At 41.6% G+C, this 22,471-nt stretch overlaps 1 protein-coding gene across 2 annotated transcripts in view; it reads left to right on the forward strand.

The window, feature by feature from the left end:
• The window catches only part of LRP2 (LDL receptor related protein 2), a 116,285-nt gene that overhangs the window by 25,571 nt on the left and 68,243 nt on the right, over positions 1-22,471 (forward strand). For both annotated transcript variants that reach the window (XM_075284211.1, XM_075284212.1), the window contains exons 2-12: positions 2,157-2,264; positions 4,750-4,866; positions 5,199-5,315; positions 9,672-9,782; positions 11,804-11,917; positions 13,323-13,439; positions 14,614-14,757; positions 16,901-17,020; positions 18,420-18,548; positions 19,355-19,524; positions 21,597-21,820. In XM_075284211.1, coding sequence (XP_075140312.1) covers positions 2,157-2,264; positions 4,750-4,866; positions 5,199-5,315; positions 9,672-9,782; positions 11,804-11,917; positions 13,323-13,439; positions 14,614-14,757; positions 16,901-17,020; positions 18,420-18,548; positions 19,355-19,524; positions 21,597-21,820 — 1,471 coding nt within the window. The remainder of the gene's footprint in view (positions 1-2,156; positions 2,265-4,749; positions 4,867-5,198; positions 5,316-9,671; positions 9,783-11,803; positions 11,918-13,322; positions 13,440-14,613; positions 14,758-16,900; positions 17,021-18,419; positions 18,549-19,354; positions 19,525-21,596; positions 21,821-22,471) is intronic.

The following is a 22,471-nucleotide window of genomic DNA, read 5'->3' on the forward strand; positions in this document are numbered from 1 at the left end:
CACGGGGAGACCCACTGCCCAGGATCTGTGAAAAAAGCCAAAAATAGGGCGATTCGTTATAAACACAACTGTGTAAATACCCCAATAATCTTTCATAGATTTTTATGCCTCCTTCATCCCCGATTGTGAATCCACAAGTTCGGACACTTGTACTTCTATGGGACCATACACACAACTGCAATTTTTGCGACCATATGTCCGTGCCGTATTCAAGGACCACAAGTTGTCCTATTTTTACCTGCATTTGCAGAACAGACAAGTGTAGGGGATCATACAAGTCTTTTTGCTGATCCATGATTGCGGATGACATGCGGACATGTTTTTTGCGGATTGGGAATCAATATTTGAGGACAGTAGGGCCTAAAAATGGCTCTTACTGCACACTTAGCCTTAGAAGTACATGTAATGTGTATGAGACCTCCTGACTCTCTCCTCCAAGACAAATACCAAGAAAAAGAAGGATAGTGCTGTTCAGTGTCAACATGCCCTATCCTTTGACTCTAGGGGAAGATAAGCCGCCACTAGAGGTGTCTGGCACCAGCTTACTCCTCCATTCACAAGACGTATACACTCAGCAGGTGTATGGGGGGCGGTGTGGGATTGCTTTCTGATGTGTATGGTCACTTTTAAGAATATTAAAGGAAAAGCGATTTATGTGATCACTATTAGCATTACTGTAATATTTTACCGCTACCCTACCTAATTCTGCTGGCGGAGTTATCCCATTCTCATTGTATGCCCCATTTCTTTGCCATATACCTGTGTCCTATCCAGCCTTGCCGTCACTGACATATTGAAAGGATCGGACTAGTCAGGTCCGTCTTCAGACAGGTCACCACCTCCTGTGGGCCCGGGCTAGACGGCTATATGTATACTGCACAACAACTGGTCACTCGCTATACTGCAGCTAAAGGCGCTCATACACATTATATAGGAAGATCAGGACCGCTCTGACCAAGGATGGTATAAAATGTTGAATTGATTGACATTTGCTAATTATATCGGATTTTTTCCAACACATGGCACATCTGAAATGATAGGTGCATGGTCTTGTCATTTAACCATTGTTTTTCCATTACTTTGACATTATATTTTTTCCATTAAATGGCATGTGATTGATTTGGCATGTTAATGGAGGATGAACAATGTAGTATTTAACCATATCTAGAAGGCTCCATAAGAAAGATTCACATGGGTCCCCCATTCATGATGATAGGTTTGGCCACTTTGGACTTTGGCCTTGAGTTTGTTCAGTTTGCTATGCCCTATCCAGAAACCTGAGGGTCAATCCTGCACACCTTCATTGATAGATTTCCCTGGGGAAGGGGATCCAGCACAAGTTCTCGCTACCCCATAGCCCATATATTCCAGTGGAAACTGAATGCTGTCATGTGAGTTGCATCACCTTGTTATATCTGTCACACCGGTTCTATATACAGTTAGCCCTAATAATAACAAGTCACATCGATGACCGATATGGCAAAGTTCAACTTGACACTTATCACAGAACTTTTCCGGTAACTTTTCTTGTGTTCTGTGATAAGATATCTTTCCGCAGCAAGCTATCAGTGTTAAAGGGGACCGTTCACCACCTCCACCAATTCCAACTCTTTGTATCCTTCGCTAGTTGCTGCTACATTGATTCCAGCACAGTTGGAAATTTTTTCTCTAGCCCCCACCATTCCTGAGCAATCAGTACTGTTATTTTCAGAACCTAATATTCTAATTAGGTTCTCTGCCACAAGACAGTCGGGGGCTCATTAGCATATTGACTGTCGAAACTAACTGCAATGGCCAATAGGGAACGATGGGGACTAGTGAAAAAATTACAACTGCACTGGAATCAATGAAGGATGGAAAGAGTTAGAGTTGGTGGAGGTGGTAAATGAAAACTCTTTTTCAGGCTGAGGCTCCACTTTACGTAACACAGATTTTGTTATTGCTGATTTTGCTGCGTTTTTTTGAGCCAAAGCCAGGAGTGGATTGAGCAGAAGGGAGAAGTATAAGAACTTCCTATATATTTTCCATTCCTTTTGTAGCCATTCTTGGCTTTGGCGCAAAATAATTTTCGAGTTTCTTTAATATGAAATAACTTTATTCTAACACTCAGCAGACATTACTGACATTACTGACGATTTTGTGCTTGTCCCTTCTAGGATGCTCATCCAGTGAGTTTCGCTGTTCCAGCGGCCGCTGTATTTCACTAAGCTGGAGGTGCGATGGATCTGCAGATTGTCCGGATAACTCCGATGAATCTGGCTGTCGTAAGTGTAATCTATATCCGACCGCTCTACTTGCCCAGACCCCTGAAAAGCAAAACCATTTAGTTACACAGTCACGCGTCCCTCTACAGATTTACCATTCAGGTGTCTGGGAAAGCTGGTTGATAACCTGTGTGGGAGCTGAATGTACTGAATAGAACTTGACATAAGAGGCGAGCGCGGCGACTTATTTCTGTCGTTGGTGCTTTGGTTTCGGGAGGGATTGTATAAGTAAGGTTACATTTGTAAAAGAATTACCGGCACTTTGTACATACTTATGTGAGCCAAAAAGAAACTTTGGAAAGTGGAAATATATAATGGAGCAAGGTCAGATCCCGGATGTCAGAGCTGATTTCTAATACCTTCAAAGGGATGCTTGGGCGGTTGCTTAGTACTTTATAATGAACAGATTCTTGTAATGAACAAACAAGTGACTGTGTTAGGCCAAGTGCACACTTGGCTGTTGTGGTGCGACACAATGCCACGCCATTACCATGTGACCAATGCCGAAGAGAGACGGATAATAGACTCACAATGTAGGTAAGCAGCGCCGCTGGGTGAAGTAGTGCAGTATGGGCCGTGCTGGGAAGTTTCATTTGCTACCCAGGGCGACCAGGGCTCGAAGGTGATATGAAGTTGTGCCCCGTTGGCATGGTTTGGGTATTTATTAGTCAACCCCTTAACCCCTTTCATATTGGTCATGTGGCGTGACCCTTCATAGGGGACAATGTGTGACATTATTAAACTATAACTGTAGTCTTTAGTATTTCTAGAAGAAAATCCACTAGTCCTGGAGAGTCTATAAGCTCAGTTGGGGCAATAAAGTGACCCCTTGACTGTGTATTGAACTTTTTGATATCTTCTTGGGCTCAGCATGGAGAAGGATTACTATGAGCAGGGCTGATATCTACTGCTGAAAATGTTCACCACCTCTACCAACTCCAAATCAATGTATCCTTCAGTAAGTGCTGCTCCACTGATTCAAGCACAGTTGGAATTTTTTCTCTAGCCCCCACCATGCCTGAGAAATTGGTGCTGTTAATTCCAACACTCAATAAGCTATGTAGGCTCTTAATCAGGGGTGGCCAATTAATTTTCCCATTGGGCCACATGAGAAATTGGAATGGGTTTAGAGGGCCTGTCTAATATAGTTAAAGGAATTTTCCGGGCAAAAAAAAATATATATTTTTTTTTTAGAAAAGGTCTGTTGGTGCTATTGATGGCTTAATAAATGCACCTTTCACAGTGTTTTGAGTGATTTATGGCTTTCTCTGGGAGCTCCTGTTGTCCTCTGCATTTGTTTACCTGGTGTAGCTTCCTGCTCTCCAAAACTACAACTACCATGATGCATTGCAGTTCACTCAGATCCCCCCTTTCACTTCCTCCTTCACACCCACCCCCGTTTTCCCAGCTAGCCATATTTAACTAGCAAGCTAACTAATTCAGTCCTCCAACCCCCTCCCCACCCATCATACATACCTGTCTTCTCGTCCTGGAGATGACTTTATGGTGCCGCTGTCCCCTATTCTGCCCGCATCTGGGATCTGGAACTGGCGTTTGTGCAATAGAACGTCGGCAGAAACCATGTCTGCGCAATAGAACGCTGCTTCTTTTTACTTCTGCCAGCATTCTATTGCGCAATTGTTGGCTCTGGCTCCCTTGTGAAGGAAGTGACGTTCAGTAGAAGAAGAGGAAGTGAGAGTTCTTCTGCTCCGTCAGCCATTCTTCTCATCTTCTTACAGGAAGCCACCACAAAATGGCTGACAGAACAGCTGACTGTGCAAGTCCGCTGGCCATTTTGTGGTGGTCTCATGTAAGAAGAGGAAGAGAATAGTCGACTAGGCAGAAGAAAGGCAGCACTGGATGGATGACAATGCTGTGCTCAGAGCACTAGAGGAACGCCCCTGTACAACGATCTCACATGGGCCGATCAGAGATAGTTAGAGTGGTGAATGTGGCCTGTGGGCCATATAATGTCCAAGTCTGCTCTTAACTGTTATCTGGGTGGTCCTGGACTTCATTACACTGCGTGGGACCGCCAATCTGACTATATAGAGCCTAATTAGCATATCAGGTGCTGAAACTGACAGCACTGATTGCTTGGGAATGGTGGGGGCTAGAGAAAAAATCCCAACTGAGCCAGAATCAGCGAGGAAGAAGCAGTTGGCGTTTGTAGAGGTGGTGAAATGTGCCTTTTGTAATCATGTGCAAGTTATTGTATAGCATCTTATTGAAGAAAGTTACTTTATATGAGTATGGGACATGTCTTGGTCAAGATTGTAACCAGCTGGCAACAGTCACATCATGCCACAGATTGCCCATGTACAGAACCTCTTTATATAGATGTATGTACACAAGGATAAGGACTGGTGGCTTTGATGTTGGATATAATCAATGTAGCGCAAACTCGACCAAGTTTCCATGAGTTGACAAACAAATATTTAGGAGATGGCCTATTACTAATAAAATTCTCTCCTTATGGAATCAGCTCCACGATCTTGTGGTTCGAATCAGTTTCGGTGCAGGGACGGTGAATGCATTGCTCAGTCTTGGGTCTGTGATGATGAAAATGACTGTAATGATGGCTCTGATGAACAGCACTGTCGTAAGTGTCTTACATGATATCTTCTGCTTTGTTTTTTTTATTGCTTTTAGTTTTATTTCCATATATCTGTCTTCTTTTTAGGTTATTCATTTGCTATTTATGCCTATATAGTAACGTATTTGGCCTTATCTCCAAGGTGGAGGGTGCCTGTTTATCTTACAGAGTCACTTCTATAGACAGACATCTCCTATTTCCCTAGATGAGCAGACTGACTATTATTTTGTAAATTATTGGTTGCATTTTGGGTATCTTACTGTAGAATTGTTGGGACTTTCAAGGCTGATAAACACTTTATACAGAACAGTATGCCAATAATCGGTTGTATTTTGCAGCCGGGAGAACTTGCTCTACTCAGCAGTTCACATGCTTTAGTGGTCAGTGTATCCCCGGGGCTTATAAATGTGACCGAATGAAGGACTGCACAGATGGATCCGACGAACGCAACTGCCGTAAGTGTTATTTTGTAATTAAATAATGACGTGTTTGATAAGTGATTGTCAGAATATCACATCATAGGCTGTGTATATGATTAAACATGAGATCCTCTAGCAAAAGTCATGGTGCTTTGTCCCTTAATGTGCTAGAAGGTGGGTCACCATCTCCGACTGGAGGGCTCTGTGCATGTTTGCACCCCCAATCTCTCATAGCAAAGTAGACCACCAATCAGAAAGTTAACCCTCTAAGTTATGGTTAGGGGGTAACTTTTTGCAATTCAAAATAATTTCAAATTTTGCTTTCTATGGTCTGGGACTTATCGGAAACCCAGCCATGATGTCCTTATTGTGGTCGGGTTATCTTCTCATACATGTAGTGTCCCCTCCTGATAACCAGCCATGATGTCCTTATTGTGGTCGGGTTATCTTCTCATACATGTAGTGTCCTCCTGATAACCAGCCATGATGTCCTTATTGTGGTCGGGTTACCTTCTCATACATATAGTGTCCTCCTGATAACCAGCCATGATGTCCTTATTGTGGTCGGGTTATCTTCTCATGCATGTAGTGTCCTCCTGATAACCAGCCATGATGTCCTTATTGTGGTCGGGTTATCTTCTCATACATGTAGTGTCCTCCTGATAACCAGCCATGATGTCCTTATTGTGGTCGGGTTACCTTCTCATACATATAGTGTCCTCCTGATAACCAGCCATGATGTCCTTATTGTGGTCGGGTTATCTTCTCATACATGTAGTGTCCCCTCCTGATAACCAGCCATGATGTCCTTATTGTGGTCAGGTTATCTTCTCATACATGTAGTGTCCTTCTGATAACCAGCCATGATGTCCTTATTGTGGTCGGGTTATCTTCTCATACATGTAGTGTCCTCCTGATAACCAGACATGATGTCCTTATTGTGGTCAGGTTATCACATACCTGTAGTGTCCTCTCCTGATAACCTGACCACAATAAGAAAATTATGGCTGGGTTTCTGACAAGTCCCTGACCATAGAAACTTCCCACATCATGGTCATATCCATTGGCAACCAATGAAGAGAAAAGACTGTCCCAGTAAGTTGGTTAGAGAAAATCCACTAAATTCTGCAAAATTTTAAATATATATATATATATATATATATATATATATATATATATATATGTCCAATATGATTAACTTTTAATTGTCTACAAATGTATATATGGTTATGTTCATGGAATACTTGAAGTGAATGACCAACAGAGAAATCTAAATCCCATAAATATTTGGTATGACCTTTATCCTTTAAGTGATGACACGACCCCCACAGATATAACCCTGATCTTAACATCATCCAGTCTGTCTGGGATGACACAAAGAGACAAATGGATTGGAGCAAGCCTACATCCACATAAGATCTGTGCTTAGTTCTCCAAGATGGCGACGGGAACAACCTCCCTGCCAAGTTCCTTCTGCAAGTACCGAGAAGAATTCATGGAAGGCGAAGGACAACGGTCACACCTAATATTGATGGGATTTAGATTTCTTTTTTTCTTCATTCGCTTCGCTTTATTAATTGACAAAAGTAGAGCATTAACACTTCTTCTATTCTTGGAAGCAGGATGTTTCCTCACACCATATATCAATTCTATGTGCATTTATTCTTGGCCAATCTGCATACATTTTCTGCATTGGCGCTCAGTAAACCTCAGCTCTGATGGGACATCACTATTCCATTGCATTTACTTTAATATATGTCTAGTATTTCAATGTGTCGAGCACTGGAAACGAGAAAAAAAATATTTGTTCTCCTCCTTTCATTAAATCTTGTACACACAAAGCGCTGCCTTCGCGACCTTCTGCAGGAACATATGTATCAGGTTCACGCTGAGTATTTTGTCCAGACTCTTATTACTGAATTCAGCACTTCCACAATTCTCCAAAATCACTTTGTAGAAAACAGGAGAGAGAGAGAAAAAAATTGTATCTGTTGGATTAACTTCAAAGGCTTCAATTAAGTAGAGGAAACCATCCCCAAGTAAGTCAAGGAGGGGATTTTTTTTTTACTTCCAAAGTCCTACTGGTGCTTTAAAGTAAAGAGATCCCCAAGGAGTCTTACACACTATTCTTGGCCCCGTGATCCTGTCTTGGATAGTTCAGCAAACAGATCCAAGTTGCACAGGAGATAAGAACTCAAGTTTGCCTCTCACTATGGTACATTATTTAAGTGGCCAGTCAACTGAAAAATTCCCCAATATTAAGTAACTCGGCTCCTGGACATGTCATAAAATGGGACAAGGGGTTTTTAAAGCACAGTCCACTTTGCGGCTAATGGGATTAGTGGGAAGGAAAAACTACCCATGCAGACGAAGATAAACATCTGAGCAATGTTGTAGCCCATAACCCATTTAATTAGAGTAGATGAAGTGTCTTATTCATCAAACAGTGTGCAGCTGTGTTATGTGAAATGACCATTAGAGGCGCCGTGCGATGATAACATTCCTTACATTTCACCGTTCGTAATGACAGGTCAGAGGAGAACTGTAAAGTGTACGGAAGGGGGTCTTTAAGGGGTTAAAAATGTCAGCTTCTGTGCCTAGAGTTTTTAATAATCAGATTAAGTTCCAAAGACTACTATCAATAATAAGATTAAAATTTTAAAAATGTATAAAAATATTCAATTTTTTTTTTGTAAATTTCGAAAATACGGTCCTCCAGGAATTACTAGAATAGTAGGAAGAAATAAAAAGTTTCGAGTGGTTAGGGATAGGTGCTGTGACTACATATACGGTATTGGCCACAAGGGATTGTATGGGAACATTGAATTATGAAGTATAACTTGACCCACAAAAAATAAACCATCATGCAACTCATGTGAATTATGGCTCTTGGAATGTGGGGAGGAGAAAATATACAAATACAAAAATTGGCTTAGCCCTTAAGGGATTAATTAATGCACTTAATGAACTATTCTAAGGAGAGGCCATCAATATCTAGTCTTGTAGAATCCATTTAAGGTGTGCATTGAATGACTGAAATGGTTTTTCCATGAACATAATCATATTTAAAATTGTAGACAATTAAAGGTTAAACATTTTTGAAAAGATAAAGAATTCAAAATTTTGCAGTTTTAAAAATTTCCTCTAACCATCTTAGTGATAACAGTCTGTTGACTTAATTGTCTGCCAATGGATACGACCATGAATGTGGGGACTTTCTATACTCTGAAACCCAGCTATGTTGTATTTATTGTGGTCAGGTTATCTTCTCATACATGTAGTGTCCTCCTGATAACCAGCCATGATGTCCTTATTGTGGATGCATTATCTTCTCATGCATGTAGTATCCTCCTGATAACCAGCCATGATGTCCTTATTGTGGTCAGGTTATCTTCTCATACATGTAGTGTCCTCCTGATAACCAGCCATGATATCCTTATTGTGATCGGGTTATCTTCTCATACATGTAGTGTCCTCCTGATAACCAGCCATATTGTGGTCAGGTTATCTTCTCATCCATGTAGTGTCCTCCTGATAACCAGCCATGATGTCCTTATTGTGGTCGGGTTATCTTCTCATACATGTAGTGTCCTCCTGATAACCAGCCATGATGTCCTTATTGTGGTCAGGTTATCTTCTCATACATGTAGTGTCCTCCTAATAACCAGCCATGATGTCCTTATTGTGGTCGGGTTATCTTCTCATACATGTAGTGTCCTCCTGATAACCAGCCATGATGTCCTTATTGTGGTCAGGTTATCTTCTCATACATGTAGTGTCCTCCTAATAACCAGCCATGATGTCCTTATTGTGGTCAGGTTATCTTCTCGTACATGTAGTCTCCTCCTGATAACCAGCCATGATGTCCTTATTGTGGTCAGGTTATCTTCTCATACATGTAGTGTCCTCCTGATAACCAGCCATGATGTCCTTATTGTGGTCAGGTTATCTTCTCGTACATGTAGTCTCCTCCTGATAACCAGCCATGATGTCCTTATTGTGGTCAGGTTATCTTCTCATACATGTAGTGTCCTCCTGATAACCAGCCATGATGTCCTTATTGTGGTCATGTTATCTTCTCATACATGTAGTGTCCTCCTGATAACCAGCCATGATATCCTTATTGTGGTCAGGTTATCTTCTCATACATGTAGCATCCCTCCTGATAACACAGCTAACCAAGTCTGGTTCACAGGACCTGCCAGAGCCTCATAATAATACTTCAGAATCTTGGCCCAGCAGGGGAGTGGATTAAGACTGGGGTAGGAAATGGCAGCCTTAATAAATCCCGCCCTAGGTTGTGTAATGCAAGTGCAGGAGGAAAACTAAAGTTGTCTTGACTTATTTATGGCATTGTGCTGAATGGAAACCCTTGTCACTTTCCACTTGCAGAATATCCTGTGTGCAGTCAGCTGTCTTGTGCCAGTGGAGCCTGCTTCAATACAAGTCAGAGATGTGATGGGATTGTCAACTGCCGGGACTCTTCAGATGAGGCCAACTGCAGTAAGTGATAGGATTGTATTATATCACATATCATTATTGGCCTGCGCACAATGACAACCTCTGCACCCTTATAGTTATACCCCTTCATTCAACCGGTGATTTTGACATTATGTATGAGAAACAATCCTTTCACTCAATGTAATGGAGTAGAAAGTGTAGTAATACGACATCTGATGTGGTTTCAGGCAGCCTTGTTCATAGAGAGCTTAGGAATGGAAATATCTATCTGTCTATCTATCAATCAATCTATCTATCCATCAATACAGCTCCTATCTATCTATCTATCTATCTATCTATCTATTGATCCATATATCTCCTACCTGTCTATGATCTATACATATAATATGTAACTCTAGTTTAGACCTGATGCACAACTTGTAGACCCATAAAAGACTTTTGTAATATAATGGATGACATAACCTGTCTGTTGTATCTCACAGCAACCAGTCAGGTATTTGCTTTGATCAGTCTAGTAGACGTATACCCCCTGATCCTCTGACTGACATGGGTTTTTTGCACCATTGGACAATATTAGAGAAGATTCACCTTCATCATCCATAAATGAAGAATAGTAATGAATATGTATTTCCTTTCATTACGTTCTCTCTATAGCCAGGCTCAGATTTCATTTTAGGAATGTTGATGGAGGATCAACTACTAGAGGAAGAGGAGAATTGCAAAGAAAATCTAATGAAATTATATAATAGAGCCTATGAAGTGTTCTTTAAGAATGTGACCTTGTGTTTTGAATGCAATGCAGAGTCGGTGGACCCATTGTGCCACTAGATTGGTTTGGCTTGGGGCTATTCTTGAGGGTGTTGCCCAAGTGTTCTCCTGGTTTTCACTCTTTAACCCCTGTAAGGGATGGGACAAAGCAGGAGTAGATCCGATGTGCAACTAAAGTGTATTGACTTAAGACTACTCTTGATGGTATTATCTAAGTGATCCCCTGGTATTCACTCTTTAACCCCCATATAGGGATCTGGACTTTACAGCAGGGCACCACCAGGTTGGTAGTTGTAGGACAAGTCCTGGTTTAGAGGTGACTGACCCAGTCTGGTCAAGAGACGCTTGTGCTTGGGACTGAGGCAGGAACATGGTGATAGGCACGGGATGAGGTCAGGGCCGGTAGGGTTTGTGCATAATAGAATCCAGGCAATAGGTCAGGATGGGTGGCATGGGTTTGGAGTCAACAGACCAAGGCCAAAGCAGACATAAGTAGACAGCACTGGCGTAGCTATAGGGGTCAACATGGTAACAGCTGCAACTGGACTCAGAAGCCCAGGAAATGATGGGATGCTGGTGTGCAGAGACAAGTTGTGACTGGTCTTTATGGAGGTTTGGGCTCAGATAGACAAGGAAAGGTAATGCTCATCATATGTACAGATGGTACTCGACTGACTGTTGTGAGATGTTGTGCAAATGGGCCCAAGCTGAGATTTAGTACCTGGATTTGTGAACCTTTAGTTATGCCCATGGTAGACAGTGGTGGGGACAGTTGTTGCAGAATCAGAGTCAGGACACAGGCTGAGGTCAGTCACGGGTAGACAGTACAAACAGGAACACCTTCACTGGAGATAGACAAACTACAATGCTCTGGTAGATCAGGGTCATCATAGGGACTCTGAATATTTGTAAATTCCAATAGGTGAATATTATATCCCTTTAATTTGTTCTTGGGAACCCAGGCAAATGATGCATGCAAATAGTTGGAAATTTTAATCCCTAGTTACTCAGAAATGCCTCGAAACACCCCCAAAAACCAATATTAGCAAAAACTCTTCCCATTTCACGGTGACATTTCTGAGACTATTTTGGTGTTATTCGGCATGAATTCCATAACATAGCTTTTTACAGGTTAAAACTATGCTCCTATAGAATTTGGTTTGATTCCAATAAGAACCTATGGGAAAATTCATCCCCACTCTTAAGAATGGGACATATATTCCCCCACCCCCTCCCGCTATGATGATGATCGCTTCATATAGTTGCATTATGCATTTCTTGTCTTCTCTTTACAGCAAATACGTGTTTGACCAACCAGTTTCAGTGTGCCAACGGTGAATGCATCCCTCGAGATTTCATCTGTGACCACGATGATGACTGCGGAGATGGAAGCGATGAAAAAGATTGCTGTAATTCTCATTTATAACTATACTATATTAAATACCATATAGGAATAATGCCTAAATAACTCTATTAGACCTTCTTCGACTATGGTTCCTAATGCCCTGGGTCGTCGTATGAGGGAGGGGTGGCATCATTGCGTCCCCCAAGATCAGTGCATGTTAATGGAACGTTGCCAGTAGTGGGTACAGTGGATTGCGTAGTTAGAGCACGTCTCCATCTCACTTATTCATGATCTATTTATATATTCCCTTTCATTTCCATGTAACCAATGAGAAGCCTGCACTGTATTTGCTTTGCAGCGAATCTTACATTGCAGGCTCTTTGTACCTTTCAAGACTTAAACATTCTGTCTTATTATCTGGAGACTGTTGCTTGGTGTCTGTTTTCTCAGCTTCACTAAACCCTCACACTCATTAATCACTCCCAATGTGTCTGGGGCTGGCGGACATGGTCTATTGTCCCTGTCTGAAGTCCCCATGCTGCACGGCCAGAACTGACAGCGACTTGCATAGCTTGTGACTGTACAGTGTCTGGGGCCTTGGATTCAGCAACTCTGTAGAGACATCACCGTGATCAGACACTCTGGACACTCTGCCCAGGAATCCGCGCTCTTTAGTATAAGACTGTTGTGGAGGAAGCAACATTATATCCCTATTAGTTAAAGTGAACCTTCTGCTTCCCTGTCTGACAGCAGGATACGTTATAGGGAGAGCAGCTGAGCTCTGGGATATATAGGTTTATAGGATTTGGAGCAGGAGTAAGAAGAGAGGACTCCTAGAGGAGACAGTAAGAGTCCTGATTACTCCACCCACACTTACTCCACCCATATCCTGCACCTCTGCTACTGAATGTATAGCGTCCTATAGTATGAACCCTTGTCTGGATTAATATAAGCAATGGAGAGACTGCAGCTTGAGGGCCCAAACTGCTTTAAATATTTCAGGTGTCCTGCACCGAATTGACCTAGTAATCCCCATTTAAGTTGGTAAGACCAAGGAATACCAACTTTGGGGATGGGATTTGCAAAAATCTATTGAACAAGTCGAATATATTGGTGTTGATTCTGGAAATTTGGTACACACCTGACAAATTTGGGATGGCTGACAGGTATGATCCTAAGGACAGAGTAGCACCTTTAAGACTGGATACATAAAACATTTTTGGTGCAGGTTGATGTATGATTTTTTTAATGCAGTTTTTGGGCCAAAGCCAAAGTGAACCCAGTAGGAAGGAGAAGTATAAGTCATTTCTTTATATGTCCCATACCCTATAAATACACCTCTGGCCTTGGCAAAAAAATAAGTAACAGAGATTTGTGTGGGGTTAATGGAGGGCACCTTACATTCCCCTACTATACAGTGGGCATGTTGTCATCTACCTTATAACCATATGCTATCATTTCCTTCCTAGCTTACCCGGCCTGTAAAGGAGATTACTTCACTTGCCCTAGTGGTCGCTGTATACACCAGAGCTGGCTTTGTGATGGGGACGACGACTGTGATGACAATGCTGATGAAAATGGCTGTGGTAAGTTGATGCCCCATGTACAGTAAAGCAGAGACGGCTTAACAACCTCATAGACTTAAAGGGGTTGTGCCAGTACAGACACTTATCCTCTATCCACCAAATAGGGAACATGTGGCAAGCTGGTTCGGGTCCAAATGGGATCCCCAGCAATCAGGAGAATGGGGAACAGAAAGTCTCCATGAATCTACCCCCTAAACTCAATGCTCTGGGGCTGCCAGAGATGGCCGCGCCCGGGTCATAATTGTCACAAGTGTCACATAAGTGGCACAACCCCTTTATGTTTGTGGAAATCTTTGACACAAGTTTTAAAGCAAAGTGCCACTGATTTGTCAGAGATTTCCAGTGATGCACCAGGAGGGTTAGGCATTTTGTTCTCTTTATATTCAATGAAGATGTATTTATTGCCAGCCGTCCATGTAAGGTAGATGTCAACTGAGGATTGTCTTCCTGACTCCCCCATAAATGTGCACACTTGGACGTAAACACCTTGAACCAACATTTTCAACCACTTTTTCTGTAATGGATCTTCTCTCCATACACATTTGGCTTTAAGTGGTTGTCAGGTCATTAATTTATGTTTAGAAAAGAGTCTAAATTGCATTTTTTAAAAATTATTTACCAGCCTGACAACCCCATAATGTTTCATACATATGGATTTCCTGGCCCGAACCCAGTCAGCAGACCAGGACTCTTTGCACCATATTGATCTATGATCCTGGGTGTCCCTGCCTGCCTGCATTTTCATTGTCCCGTACTGTATACTGTATATGGTGAGGCTGGGACTCCTAGCATCATGGATCACTATAAAGCAAGGAGTCCAAGCCTTTAGACTGGATTAAGATCTTTGTATGGACCAAATTTTCCATCCTGGATTCCTTTGTGCGCTTGGGGCCTTAAGGTGCCCATATACTTTAGAAGATACTTCACATACTTTGTGATAGATAGTGATAGATTCCTATACACAATCATACGCAACTTGGCCAAGCATGCAAGTGTTCTCAGTAGGCATAGTGTCATAAGCGCCACTTTTGGCTGTGGCTTATCTCCCTGGAGAACTAAGGATGGGGAAGTCTCCATATAAGACAGCTGGCAGTCCATGGATGACAGTGCTACATTATGGTTGTATCAGTCAAACCAAACTGAAACCTAAAACCATTTTCTGTTTGTATTTCAGACACTGGGTTGAGAGAATGTGGCCCTGGAGAATGGTCTTGTCCATCCTCTGGCCAGTGCATTCCCATAGAGAAAGTCTGCGACGGAACGGTTGACTGCCGATTTGGAGACGATGAAACCAATACAACAGCAGGGAAGAACTGCAGTAAGTTATATTTGCTGTGCAACATTATTTATGATTTATTCTACTTTTTTAATAGATTTTTTTAAAGATATAAGCTGCGCGCAATATTAAAAATATTCGTTTAAAGAACAATATATTGTCTTTTCACCATGGCAAAGTGGTATTCTAAGCTAAGTAAGAAATCTGCATATTCACCGTTATCAAATACTCTTAGGCTGAGGCCCCACATTGCGGAACTCAGCTTTTATTGTTGCAGATTTTGCTGCGTTTTTTTGAGCAAAAGCCAAGAATGGCTACCAGTCTTTGACTTTGGCTCAAAAAATTGCAGCAAAATCTTCATAAAGCATGAATTCATAAACCCCTGCACCAGAATGGGAGTTATAATAAATATGGCCGGCCAAGGCATCCCTATCCTGGTCCACCCACTCTCCACCTGCTCCACCCACATTTGCAAGCAAGGCACAGAACAGGGGACGTGGAGCATCCTTCACGTAAGATAGGGCCTTGCACCAAAGATCAGACATATTATCAGCCAGAAAATATCCCTCATTGTGTCTTGTATTACTGATTTTACAAAATGCATTATGTCTAGGGCTAGGGCTACATGACGCCATGAGTCTTGCAACATAAAGTTGCACAGAAGCCATGCAACAAAAATTTTAATGACATATTGCGACATGTGACATCATGCTACAGGGATGCGACAGTTGCAGAAAATCAAGTTGGATTTTGGTCTCAAGTCACATTCAACTTATAGACTTCAATTTTTACAGCCAAATCACCATTTGTAAAAAGTTACAAGGCAGTAAGCCATAGATAAGTTGCACACTGTGGCATAACTAGGAATGGCGGGGCCCCGAGGTGAACATTTGACATGGCCCCCTACCCAGCCTCCTGAGTAATATAGGTAAGGCCTCGTGCACAAGACCAAGTACATAGAAAACTTCCACAGAGCTGAGAAAATAAAGAAATCCGATTTCCAGATGTCCAATATCTGTTTTTTCAGAGATACATTTTGCAGAGATGAGATTCTGCTCCGGTGCCCTTGAGCTGTATAAGATTGCGGCCTGGCCCTGAACAGATGCGAGTTGTAGACCTTGTTTAGCTGCGGGCTTGGGTTAGCAGGAATCACAATCTGTTCCCCCAGATGTAGTAGAAATATTCTGTCCATTATACATTGTAATTACATTTACAATTAGCCATTGAAGGTCTCATTTACTTTGCTGTATGTTTGGTACTCGGTGCTTGCATAAGTCTTAGTATGGCCAAAGCCATGTTGGTTATACGTGCCATATAAAAGCAAACCGGGTTCTCTATCAGTCCCAAATCTATCTGTCGTCCTATGCCAGAAAATAATAATTTCCATTTCTGAACAATTGAATACCTAAACCATCTCTGGTCCCTTCTTTATTCATGTTCAGATGTAGCAGGGTTACCCTGAATGTCTGCCATTGGTCACTGGTTATCACAGAAGACAATACGAACCAATGAAACTAAGTCAGTGAAGTGTTTTCCATTGGTTTTCATTGGTGCAGGGATCCCTACAGATCCCGATTGAGTATGATCATTGAGATCCTGTGTCCCTTGTTTAATTGGAGCATGGTCGTATATGTACACCGCTGTTCTGTTCAACATCTATGAGTTTAGATGGATGGTTTAGAAAGATAGTTGAGTTGGTTGGCTGTGAAAGGTCATAGATATAGGTCAGAAAGGGCACCATTATCCATCTTTTGGTGTGCAGAGTCTTACAGGCCATACAGGGTTTCCAATATAACGATTTGGGCACCATATGGCATTATATACTGTAAACCGATTAGGGGTGAGTGCCAATAAAGGGTGTCACATAGGGCACCATTATTATAAGACTGCCAATGCCCAGATTTTTCCTTGAAGACAGAAGATATTTCTTAAAAGGGATTTAGATGTTTCTTAAAGGGCTTGTCTTATATAAAGGCAATCCCTCTGCTGGGTTCTCCAACTTTTGTTGCCACATCTGCTCCAATGTATGTTTTTGTCGTCAGGCCAGGTCTGCTGTTCTCCTAGCCGTAGACAGAAGACAACTACAAAGCCGTGTGATATATAGAAGAGCAGGGCTGTCTAATGTCTTCTGTATTGTGAAGCATTGACTAATCTGGTGTATATTGTGTTCTGTTCACATTACTAGGTACAAGTAGCTGTGCTGCACTGAGTTGCTCATATCGGTGCCATTCCTCTCCATCTGGCGGTGTCTGCTATTGTCCGGCTGGATACATCATCAGTGCAAACGACAGTCGCACCTGCATAGGTCAGTGGAAATATAAGTCTTGTTTGTGCACAATATGACTGCCTAAGACTAAGACTACATGATACCATAGTATAGTATCTACGTACCCACACACACACGTATACGCACACACGCACGTATACGCATACACGCACGTACACACACATGTATCCACACACACACGTATATGCATACACGTATGTACACACACACACACACACACTTACACGCACACACACACACACGTACCCACACACACACGTATACGCACACACGCATGTACACACACACACACGTATACGCACACACACACACGTACCCACACACACACGTATATGCACACACGCATGTACACACACACACACATATATGTACTTGAAGTAAGCTATGTTAGCACATTAGTTGAATACTGCAGGTGCTGTGACAATGGGTAATATGGGCATTGATAAATATAGAAGGCCGACATATTTAGTTCTTTGCTCACTTTGAAGATGTTCTTTTCCATGTGGAAGTTATCCTCAACATTATCTTGTCAGAGCGTTACACACAAAAGCTTTCTATGGTAATGAGATATTGACTTCTGTCCCGGCTTCAAAGAGCTAAGAAAAGTATTGATATCTTTTATAGCAGGACGCCATTATCCGATTGCATCACCATAGAGATGAGGTTTAAGGTAGCGATAAGGATCTGAGCTCAGGAGGAACAGCAAAACCTGCCTGCTGACTGTGTACTGGCGGATCAAAGGAGATCTGTGTAGATAGATAGATAGATAGATAGATAGATCTATAGATAATAGATAGATAATGCAGATAGATAGATAGATAGATAGATAGATAGATAGATAGATAGATACTGTAGATAATGCAGATAGATAGATCTATAGATATAAATAGATAGATAGATAGATAGATAGATAGATGATAGATAGATAGATAGATAGATAGATAGATAGATAGATAGATAGAGCTATAGATAATAGATAGATAATGCAGATAGATAGATAGATAGATAGATACCGTAGATAATGCAGATAGATAGATCTATAGATATAAATAGATAGATAGATAGATCTATAGATAGATAGATAGATAGATCTATAGATAGATAGATAGATAGATAGATAGATCAGTATAGATAGAACAGGTAGATAGATAATGCAGATAGATAGATCTATAGATAATAGATAGACGATAGATAGAAAGAAAGATAGATATAGATGATAGATAGATAGATGATAGATAGATAGAGATAGATAGATAGATAGATAGATAGATAGATAGATAGATAGATAGATAGATAGAATGATACAGCTGCTTTGGACTTTTTACTTTCTTGGATAGATAACAGATTAAATAGAATTCATTATTTTCGGTAATAATAATGTGATAACAATTTTTTTTCTCCACTTCATGTCCTTCAGATTTTAATGATTGCCAAGTATGGGGCATATGTGACCAGCTGTGCGAAGACCGTATGGGGAGTCACCGCTGTAGCTGTGTCGATGGATATGTCTTGGAAAATAACAAGCACTGTAAAGCCAACGCCTCCAGTATGTACAAAAAGGCAGTCAGCACTATTGGGAATATTTACCGGACAAAATGGGTCACAATTTTTTATAGAAAATGTCCCAAAAAAAGTCCATGGCTTGTGCCAAAATGATTATGTATTTGGGGGTAGTCCAGTAGTTGGCTAGCCTCCGGTGTGAAGCGATCGGCACCAATTGTGGCCGCAGTGAGGGAAGTCAGAAGACCCAAAAAGCAGCAAAGTCAGTGAAGATGTGCCAAATTTATTAAAGGTGCACAATTTTTGGAGTAAATGACAAGTGTACATGTATGTGAGTTTTGAGGTGGTATAAGTAACACAAAAACTAGCTGGCATCTCGAGTCAGTTTTGTCAACTAATATACCACATACAAATTGTTGATAAATTTGACATTATTTGCTCCATTTTTTCTGATTTTATCTCAAATGGAAATTCTTGTTATTTCACATGATTCCCTATTCACAGTATAGGGGTAACCTGCTGATCAGTGGAGTCCAATCACTGAGACCCCTTCTGATCATGAGAACGGTTGTCACTTGTAGTCCCAAATGAATGGCGTGACTGGTTGCACATGCGCAGTTGCTCTATTCACATCTGCGGGATTGCGGAGTGATGTATTTGGTAGTCCCATATAGGATGAGTGGTGCAGCAGCGCGCAGGCTTTACTTGCCATTACACTTTGACCCCTGTTCTTGTGATGATTGGAGGTCCCAACGCTCAGACCTCCACCAAAGTTTGGGAAGGTTCAAATCTGCATTTCACAAGCCATGGACGTAACTTACATTATATGTCATTGTTTTTCTTCTTTCACAGCCGGTGTCCCATGGTTAATTTTCTCTAATGGACGAGACCTGCTTATCGGAGATATTCATGGCAATGGCTATCGCACATTAGTACAGTCGCAGAATCGGGGAATCGCTGTTGGAGTGGATTGCCATTATCAGCTTCGACGTGTCTTTTGGACAGACACTGTACAGGACAAGGTATTTCTGATAACATGGGATATCCACATAGATGTGATACAGGGGCGATCTGATTGTATGCAAGTGAAATCTAATGGTTTTATAAAAAAATAAGTAACTTTTTAATTTCCAGGGTTAACTTTCAGTGCATGGAAACCTTCTTGTTTACATCCAAACATTAGAAACACATTAAGGCGAGGTCCACATCTCTGGAATCTGCAGATTCCGCCCTAGAAAAGTCCTGTAAGGACCATTATAGTCTATGGGGTATGCGGGTGTCTTCGTCTTTTTAAGCGGACACGCTCTCCATCTTTTGGGTCCTCATGCAGACAGAGACCCGAATGCTAGTGTGAACCTAACATCAGACTAAGTGGTTTCCATAAGTGTATAGTCTACACAACTTTATGTGAGCCAAATAGATCTCTTATGGTGGAAAAATGGGGGAAATCCAACATGTCTGAGCTATTCTTCCAACAGGAGATAAAATGCTACTAGAGAGGTCTGTCATGGTCTTGTTCTTGTTGTCTATGAATAGTCGGAAAGAACAGGTGTCAGGCAAGCCAGGCTAAGACTAAGGCCCCACATAGTGAACTGCGGCCAAAAAACATTGCATATAGGGTAACATGGGGCCTTAGCCTAAAGGACTATTCCTTCTAGAAGTATTTATCATGTACCCACTGGATATATGCTAGATTGGAGAGGGTCTACCACTGGGACCCTCATTGATTGTAAAAGTTGGGGACCCTGGTTTCTTATTTCTCCATCCTCAAGGCTGCAGTTAGAAGTCTGAATGGAGAGACAGTTGGGTAGGTGATGAATGCTTCTTTTGTGAATACCCCTCCTATCACAAGATTGGGGGCCCCAATAAGTGGATTGATTGGCAACGTGTGAACTGCCGGAGATTGACAGTGCTGTACTCAATTATCTCTAGCAGTCCTGTAGAGAATGAATGGAACAGCAGTGATCATCCTTGACTTGCCAATGGAGGAATGAAACCACCAATTTTGTGATCCTGGGGCCTCAACCGAATACCTCTTTAGAGATTGCCTTAGTAGGGTTTACTTTAATCAATAACCCCCTTGTATGGCTCTATTAGGACAAATAGATGACACATAGACACATTACATGTTGAGGGCCCTCCTTTAAGAGCCACTAACAAAGAGTAACTCTCTCTCTTGCTGACCAAGCACTACATTCTCCATGTATGGCCAAGTTGTAGCTTCCCCTAGAAGTCGTCTATCATTGGAACGGCTTTAAAGATGATTTCCATGCAACTGATATTGATGACTGTTCAATATCAGACCAGTGGGGTCCAACGTCTGGTACCTTCATCATCTAGTCGTTCTCAGAAGTTACTGAATAGCCGCAAACATGCCAAGACTATTGGAAAGTTATACATTTTATACAATGATTAATCTTTGTTGACATAAAAACTCTACTATATATGAATAAAATGCTTAAAAAATGAGACGATTCTCTAAAACAATCTTACAAATATTTTAATTAAGGGTCCATGCTTGTATTACATGATATGGATAAAACAAAGCCGCCTATTATATGGACGTCTTGTGCAATTTCCCATTTACTGTTAATGGAGTCAAAATTCCAAATAGAGAACATTCCTACAAAATGAGTCGATCTTTTATTAGTCATTTTTGGAAACCTGATGCGGTAAATGTAAAAAGTGCCCTTTTTCTTGAATGATAAAAATCAAATTTTTTTCCTGCATATTTGTGTTTGTGCTGTAATGGATCTGCTCATAGGGAAGGCACTGAAGCGGGTCATTGTTTTCAGACTGGTTTGTTACGAAAGTTTAAAGATCGGCCCATAAGTCATGCCCCAGATCAATCCCTTAAAGGGGTTTCTATTATATTTTTATGGCCTATCTTTAGAATGTCCAATTGGTGGGAGGTCGATAGTCGGGTCAAACATGGATCAGCTGTTTTGGGCTGCATCTTGTCCCCATAGTACACAATGTATGGCTAAGAACAGACCACATGGCCATATCGCAACTCCATTTTGCAATGTCTCTGTTCTTGATTTATAAATTATTATTCATAATTTTTATTGACTTTGAAATATTTTTCTATCAGGTTTTTTCTGTTGACATTGACGGCTCAAATGTTCGGCAAGTCCTCAACGTATCTGTGGATTCACCTGAAAACTTAGCAGTAGACTGGATTGGCAATAAGCTCTATGTGGTTGAAACAAGCGTCAACAGGATAGATATGGTGGATCTCGATGGGCAGAATCGGATAACATTAATAGCAGAAGATTTGGGCAACCCAAGGGGAATAGCAGTTGATCCAACAGTTGGGTAAGTGCCATTCTTTGCAGCTGCTTCTTCTGCTGCTGCCCCTGAACTTTTCCTTCACTTTTAGTTCTTGAGAGATGATCCAGATTTTTTGCTTCACTGGGGAAGTCAATGTATAGCTGCTGCCTATAGAAGTCTATAAAGAGGGGAGGGGGAGGAGGAGGGAGAAAGGCACAGAGAGATGCTGCTGCTGGATCTAGTAAGTGTTTAATCTCACACTCCAGTGCTGTTTTCAGTGCAACACTGCTGTACAATGTCTTTCATGTTGCTGCTGCTTTTTTTCATGTAAGGGGATGGAGAGAAGAGCAGGGCCATGGCGGGGCTTGAGCGGAGCCACTATATTCACAAAAGTGGCATAAACGATAACCGAATCTACAGCAGCCCTGGATGTGCTGTAGATTTGCACATAAGGACAGGGGCACTGGGAGTATGCACCTGATTCACAATGAGGAGAAGTCTCATCACAATATAAGTGCTCCCTGCGCAGGCTCAGGGGACATCAAGACTGGCTTACAATGCTCCAATCTTTATGATACTCCCTACTATTTTATTGTAACCCCCCATTTGGGCTTTCCTAACTCAATGCAAGCGTTTCTACTTCTTGTGTACTAATCCAAGTAGGCACTGAGAAATGATCATGATAGTCATTTCCTA

The sequence above is a fragment of the Leptodactylus fuscus genome, chromosome 8, assembly GCF_031893055.1.
Source record: "Leptodactylus fuscus isolate aLepFus1 chromosome 8, aLepFus1.hap2, whole genome shotgun sequence".
Lineage (NCBI taxonomy): Eukaryota > Metazoa > Chordata > Amphibia > Anura > Leptodactylidae > Leptodactylus > Leptodactylus fuscus.